This window comes from Mesocricetus auratus, unplaced genomic scaffold (genome assembly GCF_017639785.1).
Source record: "Mesocricetus auratus isolate SY011 unplaced genomic scaffold, BCM_Maur_2.0 Super-Scaffold_100676, whole genome shotgun sequence".
Taxonomy (NCBI): Eukaryota; Metazoa; Chordata; class Mammalia; order Rodentia; family Cricetidae; genus Mesocricetus; species Mesocricetus auratus.
Window position 1 is genome coordinate 121,575,841 of NW_024429266.1, and position 26,587 is coordinate 121,602,427.

The window sequence follows — 26,587 nt, forward strand, 5'->3', positions numbered from 1 at the left end:
GCATTTCCAGAGAGGAGATTGTGGCTTCTAGAGATCGGAATCTACAAGAGAAGTCAGTCTTATTTACCATCCAAGAAAACCTTCTCTTTCCTTCCATTAGCCAGTTAAGAAATTTACAGACACATAAGCCATCACGAGGTAAGAGACTGAAGAGTTCAATTCGCTCATTCCCCCTAGGTTGTTGACGAGTATCTATTGGCGGCCCTCGGAATGGAGCACTAAGGGAGGACCCAGAAAGGCGGAGAAATATGGGATGGGTTCCCGCAGCTTCCTCCATCTGAGGCCGAGCCCTACGCGCATCTCTCCGAGCTATGTGTGTGAGGTGGAGAGCAGCTGTTCCCGCCGAGGCCCACGGCGGCTGCGCCCCGGCATCCGCTCTTCCGATGCAGCCTCGGACGGCCTTGAACTTGACCTCAGGCTGGAAGTGAGCGCCGCGGGAGCGGGGCCAGTAGGATGGGCAGGGTCGGTGGAAGGAACAGAGAAAGAGGGCAAAACCAAAGCCACCCTGGGTTCCCTGCAGCGAGGCCCCCCAGGTGCGTACCAGCTGGAAAGAATCGGCTGGACCGGTTTCCCGGCCTGAAGACCTGGGGGTGTCCGGAGATCTGCTGGGCTGCGCTGCCCGCAGAGTGTTGTCCTGCCGTGTCCGATTTTAGGTCAAGGCCAGCAAACCAGCTCAGGACCCTGTCCAGCAGGGCTTATATGGCGATGGGTGTAGAGGAGCCCTAGTGATTCGGATCTGAGGGCTCGTGTTTCGCTTTGCTAGGAGAGCGCTGTATCTTAAGGCCGTGTGGCTCGTGGTGCCTGTTTCCGCAGCCGATTTCTGTAGATGAGAGAATTCACCCGGAGGAAACAAAGATGAGACTATGGGTAGAAAACAGCTAGGAAATTTCGAGTCTCAAAAGTTCCGCTGGCGTTTCCTAGGAGTTGGAGGAATAGTAACAGCGAAGCCCACTACCCCCACCCCAGGTGCCCCGTGTGGGGAGAGTAGATGTGACCTCTGTGGGACCTATACCCTGGAGAAAACAGTTGGGAGCGGCCAGAGATCTGCAAGGCTGAGCGGAAGGGAAGGTATTGCCCTCCCTGCTAGTGTGCGTTGTAGCTTGTAGAAATTGGAAACCAGATCACCGCTGTATGACAAATGCCATTAAATACTGAAACTTTGGATAATGAGTTCTTGTTAATAACTGTTTTTCTTGCAATCCGAGTCTCTATTTCCTTAACACCATCAGCACCCCTTTCACAGACTTGAGTAATAAGTACTTTTCATTACTACTCTCAGTTCACTTGTCTAAACAAACGCTCACATACACCCGAAGTTCACTGAGGGTTTGTTTTCTTTTCTCCTTCCTGTAAACCGATACATTATTTTTCCTCCTTTACCTAAAAGGAGGTAAAGGCATTGGGTGCCGACTTGCTAAAATACATCTAAGAGGTTTTCAGATAATTGTAGTTGTTTATTGGACTGCAGTGGGATTTCGTTGGTGACGATGGAGATTAAGAATATTAAAAATCGGGCTGGTGATGTCACTTGGCCTTGGCTGGTAATGTTGCCTGCTGCCTGAGTTCTAGCACCAGGACCTACCGATAGCAAGACAAGGGGCACCTAACATGTCCTCTGACCTTTGCAGGACTGCACCCCCTTACACACAAGTAAATAAGTAAAATGGAAAAAAACATTTAAAAATTGCCCATGTTTCCATTATGGGAAGATATCACAGTGTCACATTATGGGTAGTTGCCTCACAGGGTTCCTGGAGAGAGGAAAATCTAAGCCTTATCAGTAATGTTCATTGCCAGAACTCCCAAGTCTGCCAGGTGCTTGCTTAAAGTGGTCCAAATAAATCTCCCTTCAGAACTGTTCTTGACACTCATCAGCGGTTGAACTCAAGTTAAAAGTGCCAAAACCTGCGATAGAGATAGTGCCTCCTTTTTCTAAAAATAAAATGGAGCAGCTCTGGTAGTTAAACTGCTGGGCAAGTATAAGATAGGAGAAATATGAAGAGTAAAATTGGTGCAGAGGTCTTGCAGTTGTGTGTGTGGGTCCTTGTGCTATGAAAATCAAAGGGTGGATTAAAAAAGTTTACAAGGCAGATGCATTTTTCAATCCTGATGTTTTTGTTGTTGGGACAGGGTCTCAAGTAGCCCACACTGGTCTTTAACCCCTGTTCCTCCTGCCTCCTCCCAGTAAGTGTTGAGATTCTAGGGGGTGGTCCCACCCACAAAGCTACTTGCCCGACTTCTTTGGCCTGAGATAGCTACTCTGTAGAAACGAGTTTCACCAGTGCTGTCTTGAAATGACTCTGCGGACGACATGTCAGAGCTTCTTTAACCTCTTTGGCTGAGAGTCCTGCTACATAGAATTACTTACTCGGGGACAACTTTGTTCTAACACTGTAATTTTAGTTTTCCTTTCTTTCTGGTCAGTTGGAAGTATCAGGCTGTTGAGGAAAGTAGGGAGAAAGGCTTAGTCACACAAATCATTGTGGAAATGATAGTAGAGGCATATTTTCAGATATTTACTTCCAGCAGATAGAGTACATAAGGTATTTTTAATTTTATGCACGCACAAATATAATTTTAAAGACTGAAGTGATTAAATTGTCACACATTGTATGCATTTTTGTTTTGATTGGAAAATAAAGAATTTGGAATAGTTCAGACAATAGTCTTTTTTCCATTTATGTATAATTACCAATATATTCAAGATTGTTAAGGTGTATATCTAGGATTCCAAACAAATTATTTATCTTTATTTTCTTACCATAATTTAAAGTTTCTTTATTGTTAGTAGACTATGTCATATGCATTTGTGAATACGCTATATAGTCCTTTTACTTTTCTGGGATACTTTTGTGTAGTAAAGGCAATAAAGGGTGATTTCACTTTGAAGGAGTAAATATAATTGTTTAAATGGTTTACTAACTTTATTTAGCTTAGATTAGAGTTCTAATCCACAGATTTACATAATTCTCCCTGATTAGTAACAACTTGCTAAGTAACTGCTCTTAGTGGACCAACTGATAAGCTTATCCCAGCTAGCTCTTGCTTGCTAGTCTGACAAAGAGATTTCTTAAGGCCTGTGTCAGGCTGTTCTCCACTCTGTCTAAAGGCACTGGGTTTTCTGCTGTTGTTCTAAGTGTTTGTTGTCTTTCTCACGCCCATTCTGCTCCCCTCATCTGCTCTCATTTCATGGTCGTTTCTGCAAGCATTCCAAGATCTCTGGGGCTGATGATGGTTTTATCCAAACTTGAAGCAGGTGGTGGGGGAGGGATGTCTTTCTTGATGAACAGAGCTTTGTTTGGTCTGGAGTGAGGATGTTTGCTTTTCTCTTGCTGTTTTTGTCAACTCGTTAGATTTTTGAATTGAGGGTCCTATGCAGGCTAAGCTCTGCTCCACCATTAAGCTAGACCTGTGGGTCATATGCAGGTTTAATTGAGAGTTGTCATGTAGCCTGGGAACACAATTTGCCTTTGATTAGGTTTCTTGAGGCTCTAAAAGGGATCTGTGTAGTTTAGTTTTGGTGTGGCTGGCAAAAGAGATGGAACCACTTAAATCTGTTTGCCTAGGTAGTGTTGACCTAGTTCTGTAGCTGCTCGCACTGAATCTCAGCCAGAAAAATGCTCTCCAGCAGGTGTTTCTCTATAACTGCTTTGCTAACTTTCTGAAGTGAGAGTGTTGATAATATGAGGGAAGGTCAAATTGATGATAAATATTAGTTTATATGGGCTCAAAGGAACTGTCCGCATTTACGTTATCATTCAATAATCTATCTTGTGGGTATTTGTTCTCTGATGAGAATGCAGTTGTGTTTATCATTTGATTTTTTTTTTGAGGTTTAGAGAGAAGCATAAAGGGGATAGGGGAGAAGCCTAGAAGGGCTGTTTCAAACTCTGAGTCACTTGTCTGCTGTCCTGTAACTTTAAAGTAGGTGCATTCCTGATAAGTAAGTGTGCATGAACTAAAGTCACCTAAATAAACTCATGTTATTTTTTTATTTTTCACACCTGTTGACTTATCTGTTAAAAGTAATAATTACAGCTGTGCCAATAAGATCCATTAGTGATTATTACTTCTAATATGTGCTATATTAGCTTGAAATTCCTCATTGATGTCACCTATAACTCACACATTTTTATTGAAACCTGTGACTTGGAGAAATTATATATATTTCTAGTTCCGTCCCTGGAACCTCCATGGTGGAAGGGGAGAGCCAGCTCCTTCAAGTATTTCTGACTTCCATGTATGCAGCAAGACACATGCACTCCATGCCCATATATAAATCAATAAGTGTGAAAATAAATAAAAACAAAGTAAGTTTGTTTAGGTGACTTTAGTTCATGCTGCTCTGGGTCTTGAAGGACATGGTGCCAGCCGGTGCTCTGATGACTCCATGGCACATGGCATCATAACAGCAGGAGGACATTCGAGAGGGGAACATATGCACTGCTCTACAGGGAGCGATTTCAGGGACCAGCTGGGCCCGGGCCTTCCAAATAATTTGTTCTAGTGGGATCTAATGGGCTGCAGAAGACTTGATTTTTTTTGAGCCCAGTGTGGGGCTGAAGATCTGTAAGCAGCCTGGAGAATCGCTAGTGTGAATCTTCTTTCAAAGGCTGAAGAAGCTGGGATCTGGTGTTCATTGAACCAGGAGTAAAAAATACCCCCTTAAGAAGACCCTAGCTTGTCCTATGGGAACATCCCCTTCCTGTTCTTTGTTCCAGGGATCCCCACCTATTAGATGGTGTCACACGTATTTAGGATGCGTCTTTTTCTCTCCATTTATTGACCAATCACTAACTCATATCTCATGGTCTCTGAAAACATCCTCACAGATACACCCAACATATGTACTTCCAGTTTTCTGTGTATCTCAAAATTTGATCAAGATATTTTATTACTTTTCTTTAAAGAATTTCATAAAGTGTATTTGACTCACACTTTTCCTCCTAACTCCTCTAAAATCTACTCCCCAGTCCCCACTTTTACCTCTATGCCCCCCACCTTGACCACTGTTTCTAATTTATATCATCCATCTATCTGTTCATGGGTGTGTGGCCTTCCTGAGCATAGTCAACTGACCAGTTGCCACACCTGTAAAGAAAAACTGGCTCTGCTTCTCCCAGAATCTACCAGCTGTCCATAGCACCTGAGGGGTCAGCTGGGGGAGTGCCCATGAGCCCTTTCATCCTACAATGTTGACTGGTTTGGTCTTGTGCAAGCAACCACAGCTATTGGGAGTTGGAGAGTACAGCCATGGTATCAAGTTTAGAAGATGCTGTTTCCCACCACTCCTCCCCAGCAGCTGGCTCTTATAAACTTTCTTCTCCATCTTCTTAAATGGTCCATGAACCTTGAAGGGAGAGGTGTAGCACAATGTCCCATTTTTTTTGTTGTTTTTTTTTGTTTGTTTTGTTTTTACGAGACAGAGTTTCTCTGTATTGTTTTGGAGACTGTCGGTCCAGCCCAGCCTCGAACTCACAGAGATCCGCCTGCCTCTGCCTCCCGAGTGCTGGGATTAAAGGCATGCACCACCACCGCCCGGCACAGTGTCCCACTTTTGTTTGAGTGCTCTTGAGTGCTCTGCAAACACCTACCCTTGTCCCTTTGATCAGTGTGAGTTTCTGCATTAATCACAGTCCACACCAAGAACCATGGATGAGGTCTGAGGGTAGCACTAATGTCTGGGTATAGAGATAGGAATTTACAAGACAGTCTCTGCGGGGTTTTACCATATAGTTCTAGTGGGCAACCAAGAGCAATCACAGTAGCCCATATTGTTTAAAGAGTTTCTAATACACCCCTGACAGACAGCTGGAAGAAGGGTAGCCATCCTACACCTGGCAATGGACGTTTTATTTGGCTACCTATGGCTTCCAGAAGGAGTGACATCTGTGTACAGTATCCCTCTCCCCCACCCTCTGACCCCCAGAGGATACTATATCTGTGTATGTATTAGGCAGCTTATATGGCTTTTTCAAACAACCTTAGTGTTAGTTATCCCTCTCGCTGCCCCCTCCTCCCACCTAGCCTCCCATCATGATTTCTAATCTGAACTGGATGGAAATAATCTTTCTGACTTCATTGCCCTCAGTAAGCTAGGACTGCAGACCAGAGCCACTACAAACACAATCCTGGCTGGTGTAGTTGGGAATAACAGACCACCTTCTTCCAGCACTGTCTTATCTTAACCTCATGAATTAAGTTTTCATTTGTAAAGTAACAGGACTAATTGCTGTGGAGCTGAATCTCCGCTTGGAACTTGGTATGCATGGTAAGAGGTCAGAAACACAGCCCTAATCACAGGGATATTAGAACCCCCTGAGAGTTCCACTTAATGCCCAGAAAGCTTTTAGGAATGGATTGAAGTAGGAATGCAGAATAATGGTTTCAAGAAGTCTTGACCTAAGTGTGGCAGCATCAGGAGGAAGAGGAAGTCGAACTTTGGGGGTTCAAGGCCAGCCTAGTACATATAGTGAATCCCAGGCCAGCCAGGGCTGCACAGTGTGGCCCTGTTTAGGAGAAGAGGGGGCAGAGTTTTCACTGTCTTGGATGTTGATGAGTTGCTGGCAGTGGAGGGAGATATGCACTATTGATGTAAACGCGTAGACCATGTGCCCGTAAATCTGGGCTGCTTGTTATTAACACGGTGCCCAATTTCTCACGTATGCTCTTCAGAGCGTCTATCATGCAAATGGAACCGGCCGATTTTGCTAGGGGATGTTTACATGAACCAATTTACATTGACCAGTCTAAAATATAGAAAGCAAAGTTTAATAGATCGTAAAACTCAGATTTGACTTCTGTATCACACCCCTTCTCCAAGGTTCAGGGACCATCTCAGAAGAGGAAGTGGGAAGATTGTAAGAGCTAGATGTCACTGGTGGGGAAAAGGACCAGAGTAGAACAGTGTCTTCTGTATGTGACAGGCCTACTGAACTCAGGAACTCAGAACCGCTACAGTTGCCTGCACAAGAGCCAGTCAGAATTTCAGTATGGAGTGGAAAGGGGTGCATAAGTCCCCAACTAAGGAACTATGGACAGGCCGGGCGGTGGTGGTGCACGCCTTTAATCCCAGCACTTGGGAGGCAGAGGCAGGAGGATCTCTGTGAGTTCGAGGATGGGCTGGACCGATAGCCTCCAAAACAATACAGAGAAACCCTGTCTCGTAAAAACCAAAACAAAAACAAAAAACAAAAAAACAAAACAAAACAAAACTATGGACAGTAGATGGCCTCCGGGAGAGGGAGAGTCAGTGTAAGAATGTGACTTCTGGAAAGTCAACTGTGCCCCAGAGGATGGTCCCATACCCAGGAGTACTTAAGAAGCTCAAATTGGAGTTGATGGGTTATTTTTTAAAAAAGAAGACAGTGTGGGGGTAGGAAGTAGGGTGGATCTTGGAGCCACTGGTAGGAAGAACTGGGATGTATATGACAAAAATACATTGTATTAAATTCTTGAAGAGTGAGTACAGATATTTAAAGTAAAAAGGAAACTCTGATCAAAACCCTTTGAGTACAAAATTATTGCAAATATTCTAGTAGCCAGCTGTTTTTTTCCTATTTCCATCTGTAGGAGAGGTTGTCATTATTGTTGACATTTACATTACCTTGTCTTCAGAACAACTGAGTTTGTGAGGAAAGGATATTTACATAAAGAGTGTAGCCTGATGACCAGCATTTGTGTGATCAGCTGAGTAGAAGTATACGTTGTGGCCTTACTTCATACCAGCTGACTCAAAAATGTTTGTTTTAACAAGGTACCACAGTGATAGCAGGTTAGATGGGAGACACATGTGTTGTTTGTATATGTTTATAGAATTCAAACACTGTGAAGGTAGGTAGACTTTTGATCCAGCATTCTCAAGAATAGGATGTAGGGTTCCTAACACACACACACACACACACACACACACACACACACACACACACACGATGCCAGATTATGACTTTGTTGCTGGCATCTGATGATGTATTAGCAGTGTTTTGAATTGCTGATTGTGACTGTATCTTTGCCCCCACCCTTAGGTGTATCAGTTCTTCAAGGAATTCTGCTATTGCTCTATTTGCCTTTCCCTGTGACTGAGGCCTTTGGACTTGCATTATGTTATCAGCGGCCCTAATTACTTTGGTGAGAAGCGGTGGGAACCAGGTGAAGAAGAGAGTACTGCTAAGCTCTGTCCTTCTGCAGGACAACAGACAGGTGACTCCTACCTGCTACAGCTCCACTTCGGAGCCCAGGTGTTCTCGATTTGATCCAGACGGAAGTGGGCAACCCGCTACTTGGGACAATTTTGGGATCTGGGACAACCGTATTGATGAGCCAATTCTGCTGCCACCTAGCATCAAGTATGGCAAGCCAATCCCCAAAATCAGCCTGGAGAACGTGGGCTGTGCCTCCCTCATTGGCAAACGGAAAGAAAATGAAGACCGGTTTGGGTTCGCACAGCTGACAGAGGAGGTGCTGTACTTTGCAGTGTATGATGGGCACGGGGGCCCTGCAGCTGCCGACTTCTGTCACACGCACATGAAAAAATGTGTGATGTATGTATAATGACCTTGGTTTAGCAGTTCCTCTAGGCCTTCTGTTGAAATACAATCCCTTAGGCTAAGATATCCAGTGTGGACCAAATTACTCCAGTGATCACATGCCCCTTCATCAGTGAGCAGTGGTCAACGTGGCATTTATAGTTGGTGGTTATCTCCATTTCAGAAATGTGTTTCAAAATCTACAGACTTAGATTTCCATTTCAAGTAAATTATAATGTACAAAGATAATTTGCGAGAAAGTCTACTCTTGTGTGTGCTCACCTGTGTTTGTGTGTATGTATATATGTTGTATGCATACATATGTGTATGTACTCATCTGTGTGTGGAGGCCACAAGTTGACATCAGTGTCTTCCCATATCATTTTGAGATGGAGTCTCTTATGGAACCCAGAGCTCACACTGTTTCAGCTAGACCCCTAGGGTTCTTTGTAATCCCATGCATTGTCTTTATGTAGGAGCTAGGGATTTGAACGCAGGTCTTCATTTTTATACAGCAAACACTTTACCCATAGAGCTATACCTCTGTAGTCCTGAAAAATTATTCACTCTTGTCAGCACAGGGAGGTTTGCTTACTGTGTTAGTTACTTTTCTGTGAAGACACAGTGCCTAAGGCACTTATAAAAGAAAGGTTATTTGGGGCCTTGTTCACAGTTCCATAAAGTTAAAGGCCATGACCATCTATCTTGGCAGGGAGCATGGCAACAGACAGACAGACATGATGCCGGAGCAACAGCTGAGAGATGTCCTTATCTACAAACAGGAAATGCAGAGAGAGAGAGAGAGAGAGAGAGAGAGAGAGAGCTGGCTAAGTGGGAATGGTGTGGGTTTTTGAAACCTCAACACCCACCCCAGTGACACACCTCCTCCAACAAGGCCGCATCTCCTAATCCTTTCTAACAACAACAACAAACAGTTCCACCAGCTGAGGACCAAGCATTGAAGTACATGCACCCGTGGGAGCCGCTCTCGCTGAAACCACCACTCTTACCATGTTTTCTGAGAATCACACTATTGCTAGAATTAAACAAAGGAGACAGCATGGCAGTTATGATCATGGACTATTGTTTTACCTTCCAATGTATAGCTGAAGGTAGTTTGTCAGTTGATTTTACCTCATTCTACAAACTCAGTGATTTAAGTCATTGTGAAGGACCCTGTAACCAGTCAGGGACAGGAACTTGGGGATTGAGAGATGGCTCTAAGGATACAGAGCTGACTTTTTTTTTTCTGCATGTGAGACAATGACCCAACCACTTAACTGTGTCTTCGGACAGCCTTGTTTGTTTTTCTGAGATAGAGTGACATGTCCCAGGCTGGGCTAGAACTGACTATATAAAAACAAGGATGACCTTGAACTCCTGATCCTCCTGCCCTCACCTCCTTAAGTCTTAGTATTGCATACAGATCACCAGCACCACTTCCCCAGACCTATATTTTCATGCCTTTAAAAAGCCTCGGGTTTGCCATAGCTCAGTTAGTCCTAGCTTGCAAGAAGCCCTGAATTGCACCTCCAACACCACATACCCACGGCACGATGGCATGATCCTCATCCTAAGAGTGTCACGGTTCATGGACCAATAAATGTCCCTTAAACCTTGGATCTTCGGCAAAAGTGTCTGAGAGGAAGGCCCGTGAGGTCTGTTGTATAAACTGGTGCTGGGGGACTGACTGAGAAGAGACAACTCTTGCAGAATGATCACAGCTTTCTTTCCCCTCCACAAAGGGATTTGCTGCCTCGGGAGAAAGACTTGAAAACCGTACTGACCTTGGCCTTTCTAGAAATAGATAAAGCCTTTTCCAGTTATGCCCACCTGTCTGCTGATGGTAAGTGAGCCTGCGCATGCCTCTGACCCTCGAGCATTGTGGGGGAAAGAGGACACGAAGGCCCTCAGTGGTGGGAGTCTTAATGCGTGTTTACTTGTGGGGAGTTGTCATAGAAATAATTTTATACAGAGGATCCTTTAAAATGCTGCTTAGAATCTGAGCTTATGTCAGTGTCCCACTTTTATGAACGATAATGACCTTTCAGAAGGGGAAGCACCGAGATGGTCCGTTACTGAATTTTAATTTTACACAGATTTTTAAATGTTTCAATCTGTGATATTTTTTATGGACAAGAGGTCCATACTAAGAGGATCCATCCCCCTGCCATGCCAGCAGTGTAAACGCTACAGGACAATCCCATTTGCAAGGCTGATAATTGTTCAGCATGTGCTATAGGAATCGGAGAGATGGTCCAGTGGGTAAAGGCACCTGCCACCAAGCTTCACCACCTGAGTTGTAGCCCCGAGACACAAATGGGGAAAGGAGAGAAGCGATTTCCATATGTTAGCTTGTGACCTTAACACATGTGCTGTGGCATGTCCTCATATACTTAAAAACATGCATGCACATGCAAAATAAATGAGTATGGATTTTTTTAAAAAAGAAGACTATTAGCAATAGGCCTAAGTATGATAGAAAATGGCTAATTGACATCCTTTTCTATAGTCAGAAGGGAGATATTTGTCTTCTGTTTCTCAATCTTGCAGATTTCCTGTGGTAACTAGTGATGTGTTTGGTTTTGTTAAGTATAAGGAAGGACATGGCAAGTTAATTTTTAAAAAATCATGTATTGTGTATAAGTTTAAAAATGTTTCTTGTTTTGACTAAGTTTATCAAAATAATTTCAGGAATATAAATCTAATATGTTGTAGTTCGCTCACCAGAAATATATTTCTAATAAAGTTAACCTCAAAAACTTCTGTAGCAGCCATATATATAATATATGCCTCCTAACTGACTGGAAACAGCATTGTGTGGGAATGTTTATCTTAGTTCTGTTTTCTCCTTTAAGAAGAAAAGTACACCACAGAAATGCCACTTCCAGTTGCATGGAGATTCTCCCCCATTACACACACAAGGAGCTTCCATTCAAAGAGAAGAAATGGCTCCTTGAGATTAGAGCCTTATTCATTTGCTTATTCAATAACAAGACAGGGCAAAGGGTGACCCTGGGAAAGCTGAGTGTGTCAGCCTCCCTACGCCCATCCTTGTTCAACCCAAGGCCTTGGAACATGCTAGGCCAGCAAGCTCTGAACCACTGAGCTACTTCTCCAGCTCCTTCCCGCTCCCTGTGAGGACCTTACCACCACACTCCCAGGGGCACCTTGTGGCCCAGTCTTTCTCCACTTGTCTAGAGAGTAGTTTCCACTTGGTAAGTTATCTGGAGCCATGTTGACTTCTCCCTTTCACACCACTCCTCCCAAAGTTCCACTCCCCTCCATTAAGTGAGGCGTTGACAGCGACGTTTCCGCTTAAGATTTAGCTTAAAGAGTAAAACGCATTGAAGAGGAAGTGAAACACTTTTTCGTGGTTTTACTTTTTTGGGGTGGGGGCACAGTCTCATTAAGCATCCCTGGATGGCTTGGAACTGGCTATGCAGACCAGGCTGGCCTCAAACTCAGAGAAAGGTATGCACCACTATGCCCAGCCTGTTTAAAAATAATCATTTTGGTGTGTTTTCATCCATTACTAAGTTGGCTGTGAATTTGGCTGCATCACCAACACAATGTTTATGGGATGTAGTGTCAGTATTATGCCTCAGCTATATTTACTGCCTGTGGTTTGTAGGACACAATGTTCAAGAACATTAGCATATGGTCAACACTAAAATATATTAACCCTTCATGAGTGCAATCAATCAAGCTTTTTAAAAATGATATAATCATTCCTGGTGATTAAAACCACCATTATTAGACTAGTGTCAAAATTTAAAAAATTTGTTTCTAATATTATAATTCAGGAGGTTTTGAATTTATAACATTTAACTTTTATGTCCTAAAGAGACTCTTTAGATGACCCACACAATCCAAGTTTTAAATAAAATATCATTTATTTCTAATAACCAAATTAAGATATATTGTTTAATTTAGTTGCTCTGTCATCCTTTGGGATCATTTCAGAACTTCATAAAGATGTCTCAAAATTGGTTCTTTTTTTTAAATGAAGAACTAATTAAAAGTGTAAGGAAATAGGATATGCTGGTGCCTAGAGCACTGCTTAAAAAGGTTATAACAGAATTGCTGTGCACTATTGTGTGTATTGTATGCTTTTTAAAAACCAGAGTTTGGGGAACTATTTCAAAGACGTTTTTGTAGATACCTTTCAGATGGTAAATTAAAATTACTGAAGACTTAATACTGTGTGCTAGCCTTTCAGGATTGGATTAAAGGAAAATTAGATCTATCTTACATAAGGTTTCAAAGTTGTCCAAATTTAAATTTTTAACTGGAATATTGAATTGAAACATTATTTTAGTGTTTCTTAAAGGTATTTTAAAAGTAGATAGTACTTTTTTGGTGTGTGTGTGTGTGTGTGTGTGTGTGTGTGTGTGTGTGTGTGTGTGTGTGTGTCCAAGAGTAGAGCCAGGGCTAGCTAGCAAACATTCTATAGGACAGCAGTCACCCTCTCTACTTCCTGTCTTTTCTCATGTCTTAGCATCTGCCCTACTTTCACTTCTCTTGAGCCCTTCCTGCGAGACCAGGGAGTGGGAACTGTTCTTTCTTTTAACAGACCTCGTACATTCTAGACAACTGTTCTTGCACTGAGCTAGAACACCAACCCTTTTAGTATCACCTTCTAAATTTTAAATTCAATTTCTATCAGTGTGTTTTTTTATACTTAATGAAACCAACCAGTGAGTTAAAATACCCCATCACTTTATTTTTTACAAGCAGCCACTTAAAACAAAACAGATGGTAGGAAACACAGATTATGATGCTGTGTGTTCTGTAACTACTGGAACTACACGGGGGTTACACTTTGAAAGCAGCCATGCTCCTAGGGGATGATGTGTCAGAACAAGGTACATTGCTTTGATTAAGCTGGAGGTATTAGTGGGCACCACTGTGAGCTTTAAATTCTGTGCTCTTCAGATGTGTCTCTTTGTAGAGAACTAAGCTCCAAGACAATAAGAGTTGTAAAGGCAAATTTGCCTGCTGTGCTGGGATTGAACCCAGGGCTGTGGGTATGCTAGGCGAGTACTCTATCACTGAGCTACACCTCTAGCCATGTACAGTAGTTTAGAATACCCATTTTATGTTGGAGGTCACCAAATGGAAAATAAATAATAACAGCTCAGAAGAGTTGTTCTTATTGTGTTATTACTGCGTCAGGTCATTAATTTGACTTTGGTGTTCATGAGTCATACATGTGGAGAACATCCATTAGAGCGAGTTCCAGGACCAAAACAATACTCGGGAAGCAGAGGCAGGCGGATCTCTGTGAGTTCGAGGCCAGGCTGGACTGACAGCCTCCAAAACAATACAGAGAAACCCTGTCTCGTAAAACCAAAAAAAAAAAAAAAAAAAAAAAAAAAGGAAGGAAGAAAGAAAAAAAAACAGAAAAAACCCACCCATTTTAAATAAATTTTGCATTAATATTGGTTTATATGAATTATTATTTACACAGCTTAATAATCACTGGGGGTGGTGTTAGATTTTATTCTTAATATTGTTGTTCCAAATTGTGATTATTTTTCTTCTGTTCTATCAACCTGCAGCTCTGTGGTGAGAAAGAGAGCACCAGAAACACCAGTTTATGATTACATGAAGTTATAAACATGCATTATCATTCAAAAGCCACACTGGCCTTCATATAAACAATGAATTTAAGCCACACCACTGGAAACAATTCTTCCCCATACTAAATTCCTGCATTACATATGACGAAAAGTGTCTTGTGTCTTTTGTCTGCTGTAGGAAGTACTTTGATGGCTTCTCCATATATATTGAAACCCCAGTCAGCTAGTGGAAACTGTAGTTCACATGCATCCTCTATGTACTACTTGTAAAATACAAATTATTTTGTTTAGGTGGCAGTTCAATATTGCTACGAGCTAAATTCACAGAGCATTTTTTTCTGACTCAAAAGTATTGAATTTGTTGCATTAAGGTTTTGTGTGTGCATGTACATGTGCACGTACATGTCTGTGTCACCACTGGTGTGTTTTGGTACAGATGCATATGTGCATAGGTTTTTTTCATAGAACACTATGAGAAATGTTAATTTGATGGAAAAATAGATCAACAACCAGATATTGTTAACTTGAAGCTACTGAGTTTTGAAATCATCGATTTGGCATCTTCTAGAATATTCTGTAATTTGCGAGTGACCAGTAGAAACCCCTCCCCCTTCTATTGCAGCTCTTTCTCTGCGCCCCTTTGTGTTGCAGGTTTGTTATGTTTGAGCGTAATTTCTGGGTGAAATTCCTAGAAATTTGCCTCTGCGCGTGTTGTTTGTGGCAGAGAACTTGTCCTGCTCAGCGGCCCTAGACCTGGAGCCTGTGGACACTCTATGCTGGGCTCCAGTGGAAAGAGAGATCTGCTTAATTTTGTCTCAGGTGAAAGAGTCCAGCCATTCCTAGTCTAAACTACCGGGACGTTCCCACTTCCTCCTTGCCCGGTAGTTGAGGCGACTTGCAGTAGAAAGTAACCAGTGAGTGTGAAGACTTACTGAAAAGTCTTAGTTTCTCTAGTTTTGTTGTTATGGCACACAGTGAGTACTTTTATCTCTGTGTTAACTGCTAAATGGAAATAAGTGCTGATTCATGTTCTTAGATGCATAGCAAACCAGAATCAACGGTTAGTTTTGAAACTTTCCCCATATATCCTGAGATTTTGAAACTGTGAAGGTGAGTTGATAAAAGCCCAAGCTCTTTTAAATTCAGAGATGAGAGAGCTGGGAACTACAACCCAAACTGAAATTGTGTTTACGAAATGTTAGTCCTTTTGTCATCTTCACTTAAAGATTCCTTTATAGAAAGCTGTTGCTGACAGCTAATATGAAGAGTACAGAATCCTCTGGACTGGCAGCATCTAATAAATGCCTGTCTTCTCTTTGCCTTTTACAGTCATTTGAAAATAATATAGTTGATTGAACTGTGAAGGTTCCATTGTTGTCATCATTTGACTAATATCAAGTTAAAAGTTAGAACGCCTGTAGGATAATCACCATTAGTCTTTATTGTTAACACATTTATGTCATGCACTGACATACATCCTAACATTGCTGTGATATGATAGCATTGTTTTGACCTAATGATTCCAAAATCAAGGGATAAATGGGAAGATAGTACAACTGTAGATGCTGTTTCTCAATAGAGTAAGCTTAGCATGACTACAAAAGATTGAGTAGACTTTATCCATGCCTTTCCATTTTACTTTTCTGAATAAAGCAGGTATTTTAATATAATGAGTGGAAAATGTACTCATCTCTTTCTAAAAGGCATTATTGGTGAAGTTTTTAAAAAAATCTTGGAAAAACTTGACTGTCAATTACAGTTTTCTGAATCAACTTATAGAGTAAAAGTCACTTTTGAATGGTCAGGAGACTTTTTACAAATACTAGTATATAGAGCAACAGTCAAGCGATTGGAAGTGAAATTCTTACTACAAAATATAAAAATGATTCAGTTGAAGTTTTGACAATGCTTTAAGGAATTTACAGTGTTACTAGAGGTAATTCCTGCTTTACTGCTCAGTTTCTTCCACTTTGCTATATTGTTCTTTGGTTCATAGTTTCATAGTATTCCCACTTTCCACAAGGCTCAATGCACCTTAAACATGTTTAATAAGTGGTAAACAATATAGATGATGTTATGTTAGACTAAATCAAAGACACACAAATGTGCTTAGCTTTGGTGGAAAAAGAGTGGCAACCTCAAGCCTAGTAACATTGGGCTTTCCTTGATGGCAGAGAAGATTCTCATTGCTAGAATAATCTGGTCCAGGCAGGGCTGCAGGAGTTGCAGCTGGCTATGCTGGTCTGCTTTTGGCTACAGATTCTGGAGCTAAGAGTGCTAAGAATGCCATGTTTATGAGGAACTGGAACTAATTTCATTCTTTACCACTCAGATCTGTAATCTAAAGGGGAGCTATAACTTTTCTTCAGTTATAGAGCAAACAAAGACCCAAACCAGAAAAGGTATGGTTCTTCAACTGTGTGTGTGTGTGTGTGTGTGTGTGTGTGTACATTTTTATAAATTGACATGGTTCTAGAAGGTAAGAATCTATACTGCAGTACTTGAATAGCAAATGGTCTCTACTTGGCATTTCTCTCCTTACCTATTAACTGGTACTACTTTGACTGGACAGGAGTAAGGAATAGAAGAGAGTAATCCAAATCTCATGATTTTAGAAAGGCAGCTCACCTAATGGGCCCAGCAGATCTGCCAGCCTGTCATAGCAGCCAGATTAGTGACATTTTTCCTGTTTTGTTTTGACACCTGCTATGCATATGAAGGCATCATCATTGTGAGTTTCAGTCAGCCCTGCTTCACACACACAGAACACCTGGAGACACTGATGCTTTGCTCACCAATTTAGTTTACCAACCTTTCTGTTTGCATGGAGCCTTGTTACTGTATTAAATAATAATTGTTTCTCTGCATGGTCTTACTTACAGTTTGTTTGCATTTTGCTTGCATAGCTATTGTTAAGTTAGAATGGTACATGCCAGCCTTAAGTTATCATGCTTCTGTCTTATTCTGAATAAAAATTCCATAACTGAACACTTCTATCGCTAACTGATACTCCATTTTATAACATTTGTAGCAAGCCTCCTGACTTCTGGGACTACTGCAACGGTAGCCTTGTTGAGAGATGGCATTGAACTGGTTGTAGCCAGTGTTGGAGACAGCCGGGCTCTTTTGTGTAGAAAAGGAAAACCCATGAAGCTGACCACTGACCATACCCCAGAGAGAAAGGATGAGAAAGAAAGGTACTGCCACTGTGACCAGCCATTTTATGGGGTGATAGGTATAGTTGCCATAGAAATGGGGTGTGACATTTCCCTCCCTGTGCTGGTGTAAAACAGCAGGGCCTCTTTGCAAGCACATCCCAGACATTCTCGTTTTGATGGGTTTGGGTTTGTTGAGACTGGATCTTGCTGTTCAACCCAGTCTGGCATAGCTGCTGTATTCTCCTTTCTCAGTCATTCAAGTGCTGGGGTTATCAGGGTGTGTACACCATGTGGCCTAGCTTTTTCATTTTTATCTTATTTATATAAGGACTTAAAAGTTTTGGCATTTACCATGGGCTTCTCAGCCTTCCCAAGTCCCTGGATTATGGGTGTGTGTTGACATACCAGGCTCCAAATTTCAATTTGTAAAAAGGATATTTAAACCAGTGCCTTAACTTCCTATACCACTGTAACCATCATCATAATCATCATCGTCATTATTAATTTTACTTTTTTCTTAACTAGGATCAAGAAATGTGGTGGGTTTGTAGCTTGGAATAGTTTGGGACAGCCCCATGTAAATGGCAGACTTGCAATGACAAGGAGTATTGGAGATTTGGATCTTAAAGCCAGTGGTGTAATAGCAGAACCGGAGACAACAAGGATTAAGGTAAGAAGGGGTCAGAAACACTGAGTCATGCACAGTGAAAGACTCACCTCCTGCTGCAGGCTGTCCTGGAAGATGTACCTGAAAGAAAGGTGTTTTTAGAGGAGGGCTAATGTGCAAAGAATAAACTTTTTAAGTAAGATGGAGTTTCCAGCCTGAGGAGGATGAAGTCTTTGGCTCTTGTTTTCCCTTAGTCGAGGAGCTCTGTGGCCCATCCTTTCCCAAGCCTGTCATTCAGAGGCATTTTCTCTGCTTGGGAGTCATTCTCGTCTTGCTTTCTCCACTGAGCTCTGCAGCCAGCCATTTCTGTGTGAACAGCTGTTTTACTCTAAACTGACCCCAGCATGATACATACGCGTTTGCTGCTTGCTTCTCTAGAGCTCTTGAGTCAGCATGGTATAGTGTGGACTGCCACAAACAGTCGAGCATGAATGTTCAGAATTCTAGGAAGGATTTATGGCCTGAAAAGGATATCTCACTCCAGGTGGTGGTGGTAGTGCATGCCTTTACTCCCTATACTCGGGAAGCAGAGGCAGAGGTAGGTGGATCTTTGTGAATTCCAGGCCAGCCTGGACTACAGAGATAGTTCCAGGACAGCCAGGGCTACACAGAGAAACCCAGTCTCAAAGATAAATAAACAGCCGGATGTTGGTGGCTCACACCTTTAATCCCAGCACTTGGGAGGCAGAGGCAGGCGGATCTCTGTGGGTTCGAGGCCAGCCTGGTCTACAGAGCAAGTTCCAGATTAGCCTCCAAAACAATACAGAGAAACTCTGTTTCAAAAAATACAAAAAAATAAATAAACAGACATATATATATATATATATATATATATTGATGGGGGAAGTCCTTTTGTGTATATGTTTGTCTTATTGGTTGATAAATAAAGCACTGTTGGCCAATAGGGAAGCAAATAGGTGAGACTAGGAGAGGTGGAGGATTCTGGGAAACAGAGGCATAGTCAGTCACCATGTAGTATGAAAGAGAAGTAAGAGGTCCAGACCCTTTCTCCGGTAAGAGAGAACCACGTGGAAATACTCAGATGAGCAGTTATGGGTCAATAATTAAGTCAGAGTAGCCAACAAGAAACCATAGCAAACTGCCAAAAGCTTCAAAATTAATGTAGCGTCCCATGTGTTCATTTGGGACTAACGCGAATCTCTGGGACCAGGCTGGCCGAAAGAATGCTCATTACAATATATATTCATTTTATGAAACAAATACTTATATAGGATTTGCTGTGTGGAAGCCTCCGTTCAAAATAGATACAACTATCTTCACTTTAAAAGGAAGTAAATTGAAATAGCAACACGAGCTAAAGCATAAAGGGGCTGACACTATCAAGTAACACATCACTTAGCCAGATACTAGAAGCAGCATTTAAGCCCAGACATGCAGCATTTGGCTGTTTGACCTCTTTCTTGCTATTGCTGGGTAAAAGTTTGGCTTATCCTGGGTGGTATTGATTCTCACCTGCATTTTCAGTTTGCCCGTGAACTCCGACCCAGATGACCATCCTGCAGAATAGAGTTCCCACATTACTGAGTCATGCGAAGGCCCAGTCTAGTTTGTGATGACATGTTTGCCTATGATTGCAGCTCTACCATGCGGAGGACAGTTTCCTGGTCCTCACCACAGATGGGATTAACTTCATGGTGAACAGTCAAGAGATCTGTGACTTTGTCAACCAGTGCCATGACCCTAATGAAGCAGCCCATGCAGTGACTGAACAGGTGACTTAGAGTTTCTGGTGGGGGATTCCCAGAGAGAAGGTGAAGGGCAGCAGAGGGGTGGAGGGCGTTAGTTTGAGGGTTATGGTGAATTCGAACACAGGGTCTCTTGAATGCTGGGTGAGCATTCTCCTACTGAACGAGGCACAAATCGTTGACGAAAACAGATTACACTGTGCAGCTTTGCATTTTTTTGTTAGTGGAATTAACATCAAGAATGGTATTTTAATAACTCATATTTTGGGCCTGGAGAGATGGCCAGAGGTTAAGAGCACTGGCTGCCCTTCCAGAGGAACAGTTCAATTCTCAGCAACCACATAGTGGCTCATAACCATGTTTAATGAGATCTGGTGTCCTCTTCTGGTGTGTAGGCATATATATGCAGGCAGAACATGGTATTCATAATCTTTAAAAAGATGATATTTCTTATTTTTTCCCTCTTTGCCTATTATTTTATCACCATTTTAATGGTTATTTTAAAAACTACATATTAAGTGTAATGGTACATTTGATACATACTTGATACATTTTAAACAAGTTTTTCTCTTACAATTTATCTATAAACCTTTTACATTCCTTGAAACTATCTATACCAGATTTCTTTTAGCCTGGGGCTGGGATCTTTTGATCTGTTTGATGCTAACTGCAGCCTTAAGCACTTCTGAAGAGAAATGACTCTAGCACTCAGCTATTTGAACTGGTCCCTGGAAGTGATGTACAATCCTGCTGCAGGCAATCTAGTTTATGCTCACTTAACCATTTTAGAAGGAGTACTATAAACGTTTCTGTCATAACTTTGTACATCCCCGCTTGTGAGATTTTAAATTTTGAGTTAGTATGCAAAGGGGCAGATTTCTAGCAGTGTTTCCAGACAAGAATGTTATATTTTGTTCTTTTTTTAAAACCCCTCTCCAAAGCTTTTTAATTTCTTGGGCAAAATTCCTATGAGCAGTTTTATTGGTAAGAATTAGCAGGTAGTAAGGCTTTTCCACGATTGGCTGTATGCTAAGGGTTTCAGGTGTGTCTTCTTTGGGAGCTACTCAGTGGTGCGTCTCAGCTCACAGGTGTTTCTATTGCCAAGATTGCTACAGTGGAGGATAGGACATAGCCAGATCATCTGTTATTCATATGCAGTTAATAACCATATGGAACACAGATACAGGGTTGGAGACAGTCACGAACCTTGTTAGATAGTTTAATTTATTAACTGCATAGAACCGCTTGGCATTCCAGAGAAAGGATGCTGTCTGTTTGCACAGAAGTCCAATGACTCAGAGCTTTTCTTTTCTCCTCCCTGTGGCTCCTGCAGGCAATACAGTATGGTACAGAAGACAACAGCACTGCAGTAGTGGTGCCCTTTGGCGCCTGGGGAAAATACAAGAACTCTGAAATAAACTTTTCATTCAGCAGAAGCTTTGCCTCCAGCGGACGGTGGGCCTGATCTCCAGCCGGGACTCAGTGTTCCTAAGCGGCAGTGTGTCAGCGAGCATGTCAAGAAACTGATGATAGCCAAAAGGCTGCCTGTACCCATGAGTCCCAGGACAATGCAAGCTTGCCAGCTATGTACATGGTAGTATTTTCACAAATCCTCATCATTACGTTCAACTGTATGTGTTCAGCAGTGCAAGCACCACGGCAAAGCTGTGAAGCCATTGCGAGACTCTGAGCTGAGTGGGAGAGAGTGGTTTTGGTACACTTGATGATGTACAAAATATGCCTTTTGTTTTGTGATGCTGGAGATTGAATCCGGGCTTTCTAGTTTTTAAGATTACCAGGCAGATCCCGTTTCTTTTAACAATTTTGTTCTTCATTCAGTTGGACAGGTTTTCTGAATTTTGATAGCTAGTCAATGTGTTATTTGCAAGTGTTTCTTTCTTCTTTCTCTTTGTTTAAAACAGTTCTCACTGACTGGCCTTGAACTCCTGGGTTAAAAACGTCTTCCTACTTCAGTCTCCTGAATACCTGGGACTGTAGGATGCTCCAACTTACAAATGTTTTCTGTTTTCGTTTTTAGTTGTTTAGAGCAGAACAAGCATAGATTTATTACAGAAAAGTACTCCTGGGAGATGCAGGAATTCCAAGGGAGGAATACGCACAAGTGTTATTTTTTTTAATAAATGTACCAAGGAGTGAAAATGAAAACTAGTAAGAGATAACTTCCCTGTTACTGTACCTTGTACTCTGGACCACAGATTAGTAAATTTAACCCTGCAAAAGAAACTTCTTCAGGCAGAAGACATGGCTACAGTGTATACATATTTGTAAATAGCTCTCTTGTGTATTTTAACTATTTTTAGGCCTTTCCCCATCCAGTCCTGTTTTCTATAGTCAAATATACTATATAGCTCCAACTACCCCTTAATCCCCTGAGGAGAATGTATAGATTCTGATCAAAACATGTACAGTGACATGCTGACAGTGTTTGTGTTTGTTGACTGTGTGTGCAAGTTGGTTGTTGTGTGTTTGTGTGTGGTATGTTTATATCACATTTTATGCACATAGTAAGCAAGTTGGGTCATTTGTTAGTAAAGATAATATTACAATGACTCACACTGCTGTAGACATAGCTTGAGCTTTAATCTCTCTATTTTCCTCATTTCTGAGATTTATGAGGAAGAATAAATCTTTTTAAAAGGGATATTCAAGCATGTCAGCTTGGTACATAAATTAGGAATGTAAAACTACACTCCTTTTTAACCTACATATAAATTTGCTGTTAAACTGTGAATCCCTAAAATAGTTTATTTTCACAAATCATGTAAATTTGGTATATGTGTGATGAATGTATAAATGTTTTGAAGTAATATAAAATTAAAGGGAAGAGACTTGTAGAGCCTTTATCAGTTCGCTTTAAATTATTGATATATTTATCCTGAAGGACACTCAATAAATTGAGTGGTTTTCTGTAGTCAAGAATCAATGGTAGTTAGTAGATAACCACTATGGATTAAAAGTATGTGTGGGAGGCCAGATGCAATGGCCTGTGCCTATAATCTCAGGACTTGGGAGGAGGAGGCAAGATAATGGTGATGGTGACTTTGAGATCAGCCTGGGCTATGTAGCAAGTTCCAGGGAAGTCTGAACCACAGCATCTCTCCCCCAAACAAAATATCAACAACAAAGGTCTACAAGAGACTTTTTATTTTGTGGGTAACCAAAGAACAGAAGCAACCACGTTGTGTAGTAATTTGAATATAAAATTATGGGCTATGAAAAGATTAGTGAATGTTGAGAATGACTTGGAATTTTGAGGAAAAAAACGAGAAAAATAATTAAATAGGTATGCCTTCAAGTCTGATGTGTTTTCTTCCTTTAACTTTTGTTTTAAATATGTAGTGGGAGGCAAATAAATTTTCTCATCTTCTTGCTTTGGGGAATGGAAGAAAATACATTTTAACTTTACTTGCCTATACTAGTTAGAACAGGCTCAATAGAGAATTTAAGGTCTTTTCGTGCACATTAGTTGAGAAGAGAAAAACATTTGCTAGGCTTGTTAGCTTACATGTGCAGTTCCAACATGCAGCAGGCTGTAGCAGAAGAATCTGGAATTTGCTATGAGCTATATAGCAAGACCCTGTCTCAGGAGACAAGCAAAGCCCACAGCAAAGAGTGCAGTCTGTGTTCACTGTCTGAAATGGAGACACACAGAAGACCAGCAGAGCTGAGACGCTGTCTTGTTGAATCGGTTGTTGGGACAGAATTATGAAAACAGCTTTTAAGAGCACTGAGAACTTGTAAACTAATGTGCACAGCAAAATTCTCAAGCTTTAAAATGACATTCTGGTGTGTAGGCTACGTTTCTGTTCTAAATTCTTGTGTTACTACACCCCTCTACCTTCCACCCCGCCACCCGTGCTTTTTATTTGCCTTTGAAACCAGGGTTGAGAGTGAACTCGTGGAGTTCAGAGGCTTGATGGTCAATGATAGATTGGGGTGGATTCCAGATATGATGAGGAGGAATCTGTAGATGATGGCCTTGGGTGCACTTGGTCCTATTTCAGCTGGAAAAGATTTTTGGTGCTGGTGGTGAGGTTTGGTGTGTGTGTGTGTGTGTGTGTGTGTGTGTGTGTGTGTGTGTGTGTGAATAGATGTGTCTCAGCCTCCTGAGTGCTGAGATTATAGGCATACACTCCCACACCTGGTTTTACCTGGAGGAAATTTAAAACCCTAATTCAGTCTTGCTTGATAAAGGTGCTGGTCTCATAGGGGCTGGGCTGTGTCCTTTCCTACAGGCTTTCTTTACACACATTTGTCAAGATCAAACCTGAATAAAGCTACAAGTCGATATGAAAAAAAAAACCTGTCTTTCTTTTCTAAGTCTCAATATTAAAATATAATTTACAGAATATACTATCATAATCATAAGTGATAAGAACACACACATGCCTCTGTTATTGCGAATGGTACAATAGTGGAAAGAAAGGGACTGTTCTTACATGCTTTTTAGTGTGAATTTAGCTGGGAGTTTGCCATGTGGGTGTAGGCTTGATATAAATGATGTAATACAGGAAGTGCATTGGTTATATTTATGTGTGCCTTTCATTTACATGCAGTATGTAAAAAATCTTTTTTGTGTTGCCACCAGTCATTTGGTGAAATGTTCCTTAAAGTATTATGATATTTTACAATTCTAAATATATAAACATTTTATCAGTTCAGAAGTAAACATAGTCATGCTCTCTGTCAGCTGCTCATTTGTTAGAATTCCTTGTGTCTTTTGACTGCTTCAAATCCAGGCATCCCCCCCCCAAGGGTCAAAAGGTCCCTTAGTAAGGATCAGTTTTGCTTCTTTGTATTACATGATATGAACTTTCCCATATCACAGCATTCTTAAATTTTTACTTTGAAGAGGTAGCAGCATACATGTAATCTAAAATATGGAAATTATTTGAATTTTTAAATTATTTTAAATTTTATTATTAGTTAATTTTTCTAAGAACGGATATGGAACTAATCTCATCATAACAAAACAGTAAGAAAGTGCTCCCAGGTGGGACCTGAGGAGTTCAAGTTTAGAATTAGCAACTGCAGCCAAGCGCTTGTGTTTCCCTTCACTGCCAGGATTCCCCACATGCCTGGGTCTGTAAAACACGGTACCATGAGATTGTGGCACACTGAGTTTCCTGGGTTTCATTCTGAGAATGACCTAAGCAGGAACAACAAGTTGGGTTTTACAAGATGAGCAAAGCGAAACGGAAACATGCCTGCTGCGCTTGACAGGTGGAATAAAGCCCGTTGGTTCTGTGGCAGCTCCCATTGGTTGCGGGATGGTTGGAATGGTCCATGGTGTTATAGAATTCTGGGCTATGTGAACGTAGATGTGCGGCACCGCCAAGGACGACTGTGGATATTTGTTTTGTAATTTTCCGAAGTCCTACTTGGTACGGTCCCTTTGTGGTGAATTTGACTATTGTTTCAAATGTATGTGCTAGAGTAAATGAACAAACTAAAGTCACCTGTCTCAGTGGTGAAAACAGCCGAATAAAATGCACATGTTGAACTCCTCCTAAACTCCTGTTCTGCTTATTTGGCATCCAGATTGTTCAGTGTTTATTGTGTCTGTCACCTGAATGGTATAAAGGGGTTAATTAAGGTCACTTAAGACTTGGGGACTTCCTTAGTAGCTGCCTTGGTTCGAGTTTTCACTGCTGTGAAGAGACACTATGACTGTGGCAACTCTTATAAAGAAAACATCTGATGGGGGCTGGCTTACAGTTTCAGAGGTTCAGTCCGTTATCATCATGATGGGGAGCATGGTGGCGTGCAGGCAGGCATGGTGCTGGAGCTGAGAGTGCTACACCTTGCAGGTAACAGGAAGTCAACTGATTGTCACACTGAGGAAGCTTGAGCAAAGGAGACCTCAAAGCCCGCCCCCACAGTGACACACTTCCTCCAACAAGGCCACACCTCTTAATAGTGCTACTCTTTTGGGGGGCCATTTTCTTTCAAACCACCACAGTAGTAAAATTTAGTTATTTGCCAATTAATGTCAAGAAGCTGTAGGAAAAAAAATTTACTTTTAATTTTTATACTGGGGATTGAAGGTAGGGCTTCACAAAGTCTAGGCAAGCACCCTGCCACTAAGGGGATCTCCAGACCAGTTTTCACTGCTTTTTATTTTGAAGCGGAGTTTCACTAAATTGCCAACACAGTTTTGAAAAAGTGGCCCTCCTACCTGGGCCTCCTTAGTGCAGGGATTTGCATCTGTGCTACCAGATTCAACAAGATGTACTCTTGCCTGTCCTGTCATTCCTTTTATTTCCATATCATCTTTTTTATTTCCATCTTCCAGAGTATTTTGAGCTAACTTAGAGAAAGGGTCATGATGATTTCCGTAGCGATTTGCCTGTAACTTAAAAACTGTGCTAGCCGGGCGTTGGTGGCGCACGCCTTTAATCCCAGCACTCGGGAGGCAGAGGCAGGCGGATCTCTGTGAGTTTGAGGCCGGGCTGGACGGATAGCCTCCTAAACAATACAGAGAAACCCTGTCTCGTAAAAAACAAAAAAACAAAAAAAAAACTGTGTGCTATATTTCATGGCAGCATTTTTGTAATATAGAAATTGGAAACAGATGTTCATCCATTATACTGAGTTCAACATTATAATTTATCACAGAAGCTTTTAAATTTCTTGTTTGAGGAAGATGTAGGCATTAACATTCCAAAGACATAAGAATCTCTCTAGGCTGTGTTCCTTGGAGGAGATGCCTATGGTGAGCATTTCATTTATGCTTAGCAGCATTGTAATTGGTATATTTGTCAAAGAGCAATTCTTCCTTCCTTTTTAATTGTTTGGAGTTGGGGGTTTATAGTCCAAGCCTTGAACTTGGGGTCTAGCTGATAATGATTTTTTTCTCATTTCTGATCCTTCTGCCTCCACTTTCCCAAGCCTGAGATTGTAGACATGTTACCACACCCAGTTT

General features: G+C 41.5%; 1 protein-coding gene across 2 annotated transcripts; it reads left to right on the plus strand.

The window, feature by feature from the left end:
- Ppm1k (protein phosphatase, Mg2+/Mn2+ dependent 1K) lies at positions 1–25,176 on the plus strand. 2 transcript variants are annotated; one of them, XM_005076048.4, is made up of 7 exons: positions 1–138; positions 8,025–8,540; positions 10,271–10,371; positions 17,142–17,307; positions 17,794–17,938; positions 19,534–19,668; positions 20,975–25,176. In XM_005076048.4, the coding sequence occupies exons 2-7, from the start codon at positions 8,101–8,103 to the stop codon at positions 21,104–21,106; spliced, it is 1,119 nt and encodes a 372-aa protein (XP_005076105.1). In that variant the 5' UTR covers positions 1–138; positions 8,025–8,100; the 3' UTR covers positions 21,107–25,176. The 2 variants fall into 2 exon arrangements, with proteins under 2 accessions (XP_005076105.1, XP_012973197.1); XM_013117743.3 differs by lacking the exon at positions 1–138 and adding an exon at positions 410–533.
- The last annotated feature ends 1,411 nt before the right edge of the window (positions 25,177–26,587 follow it).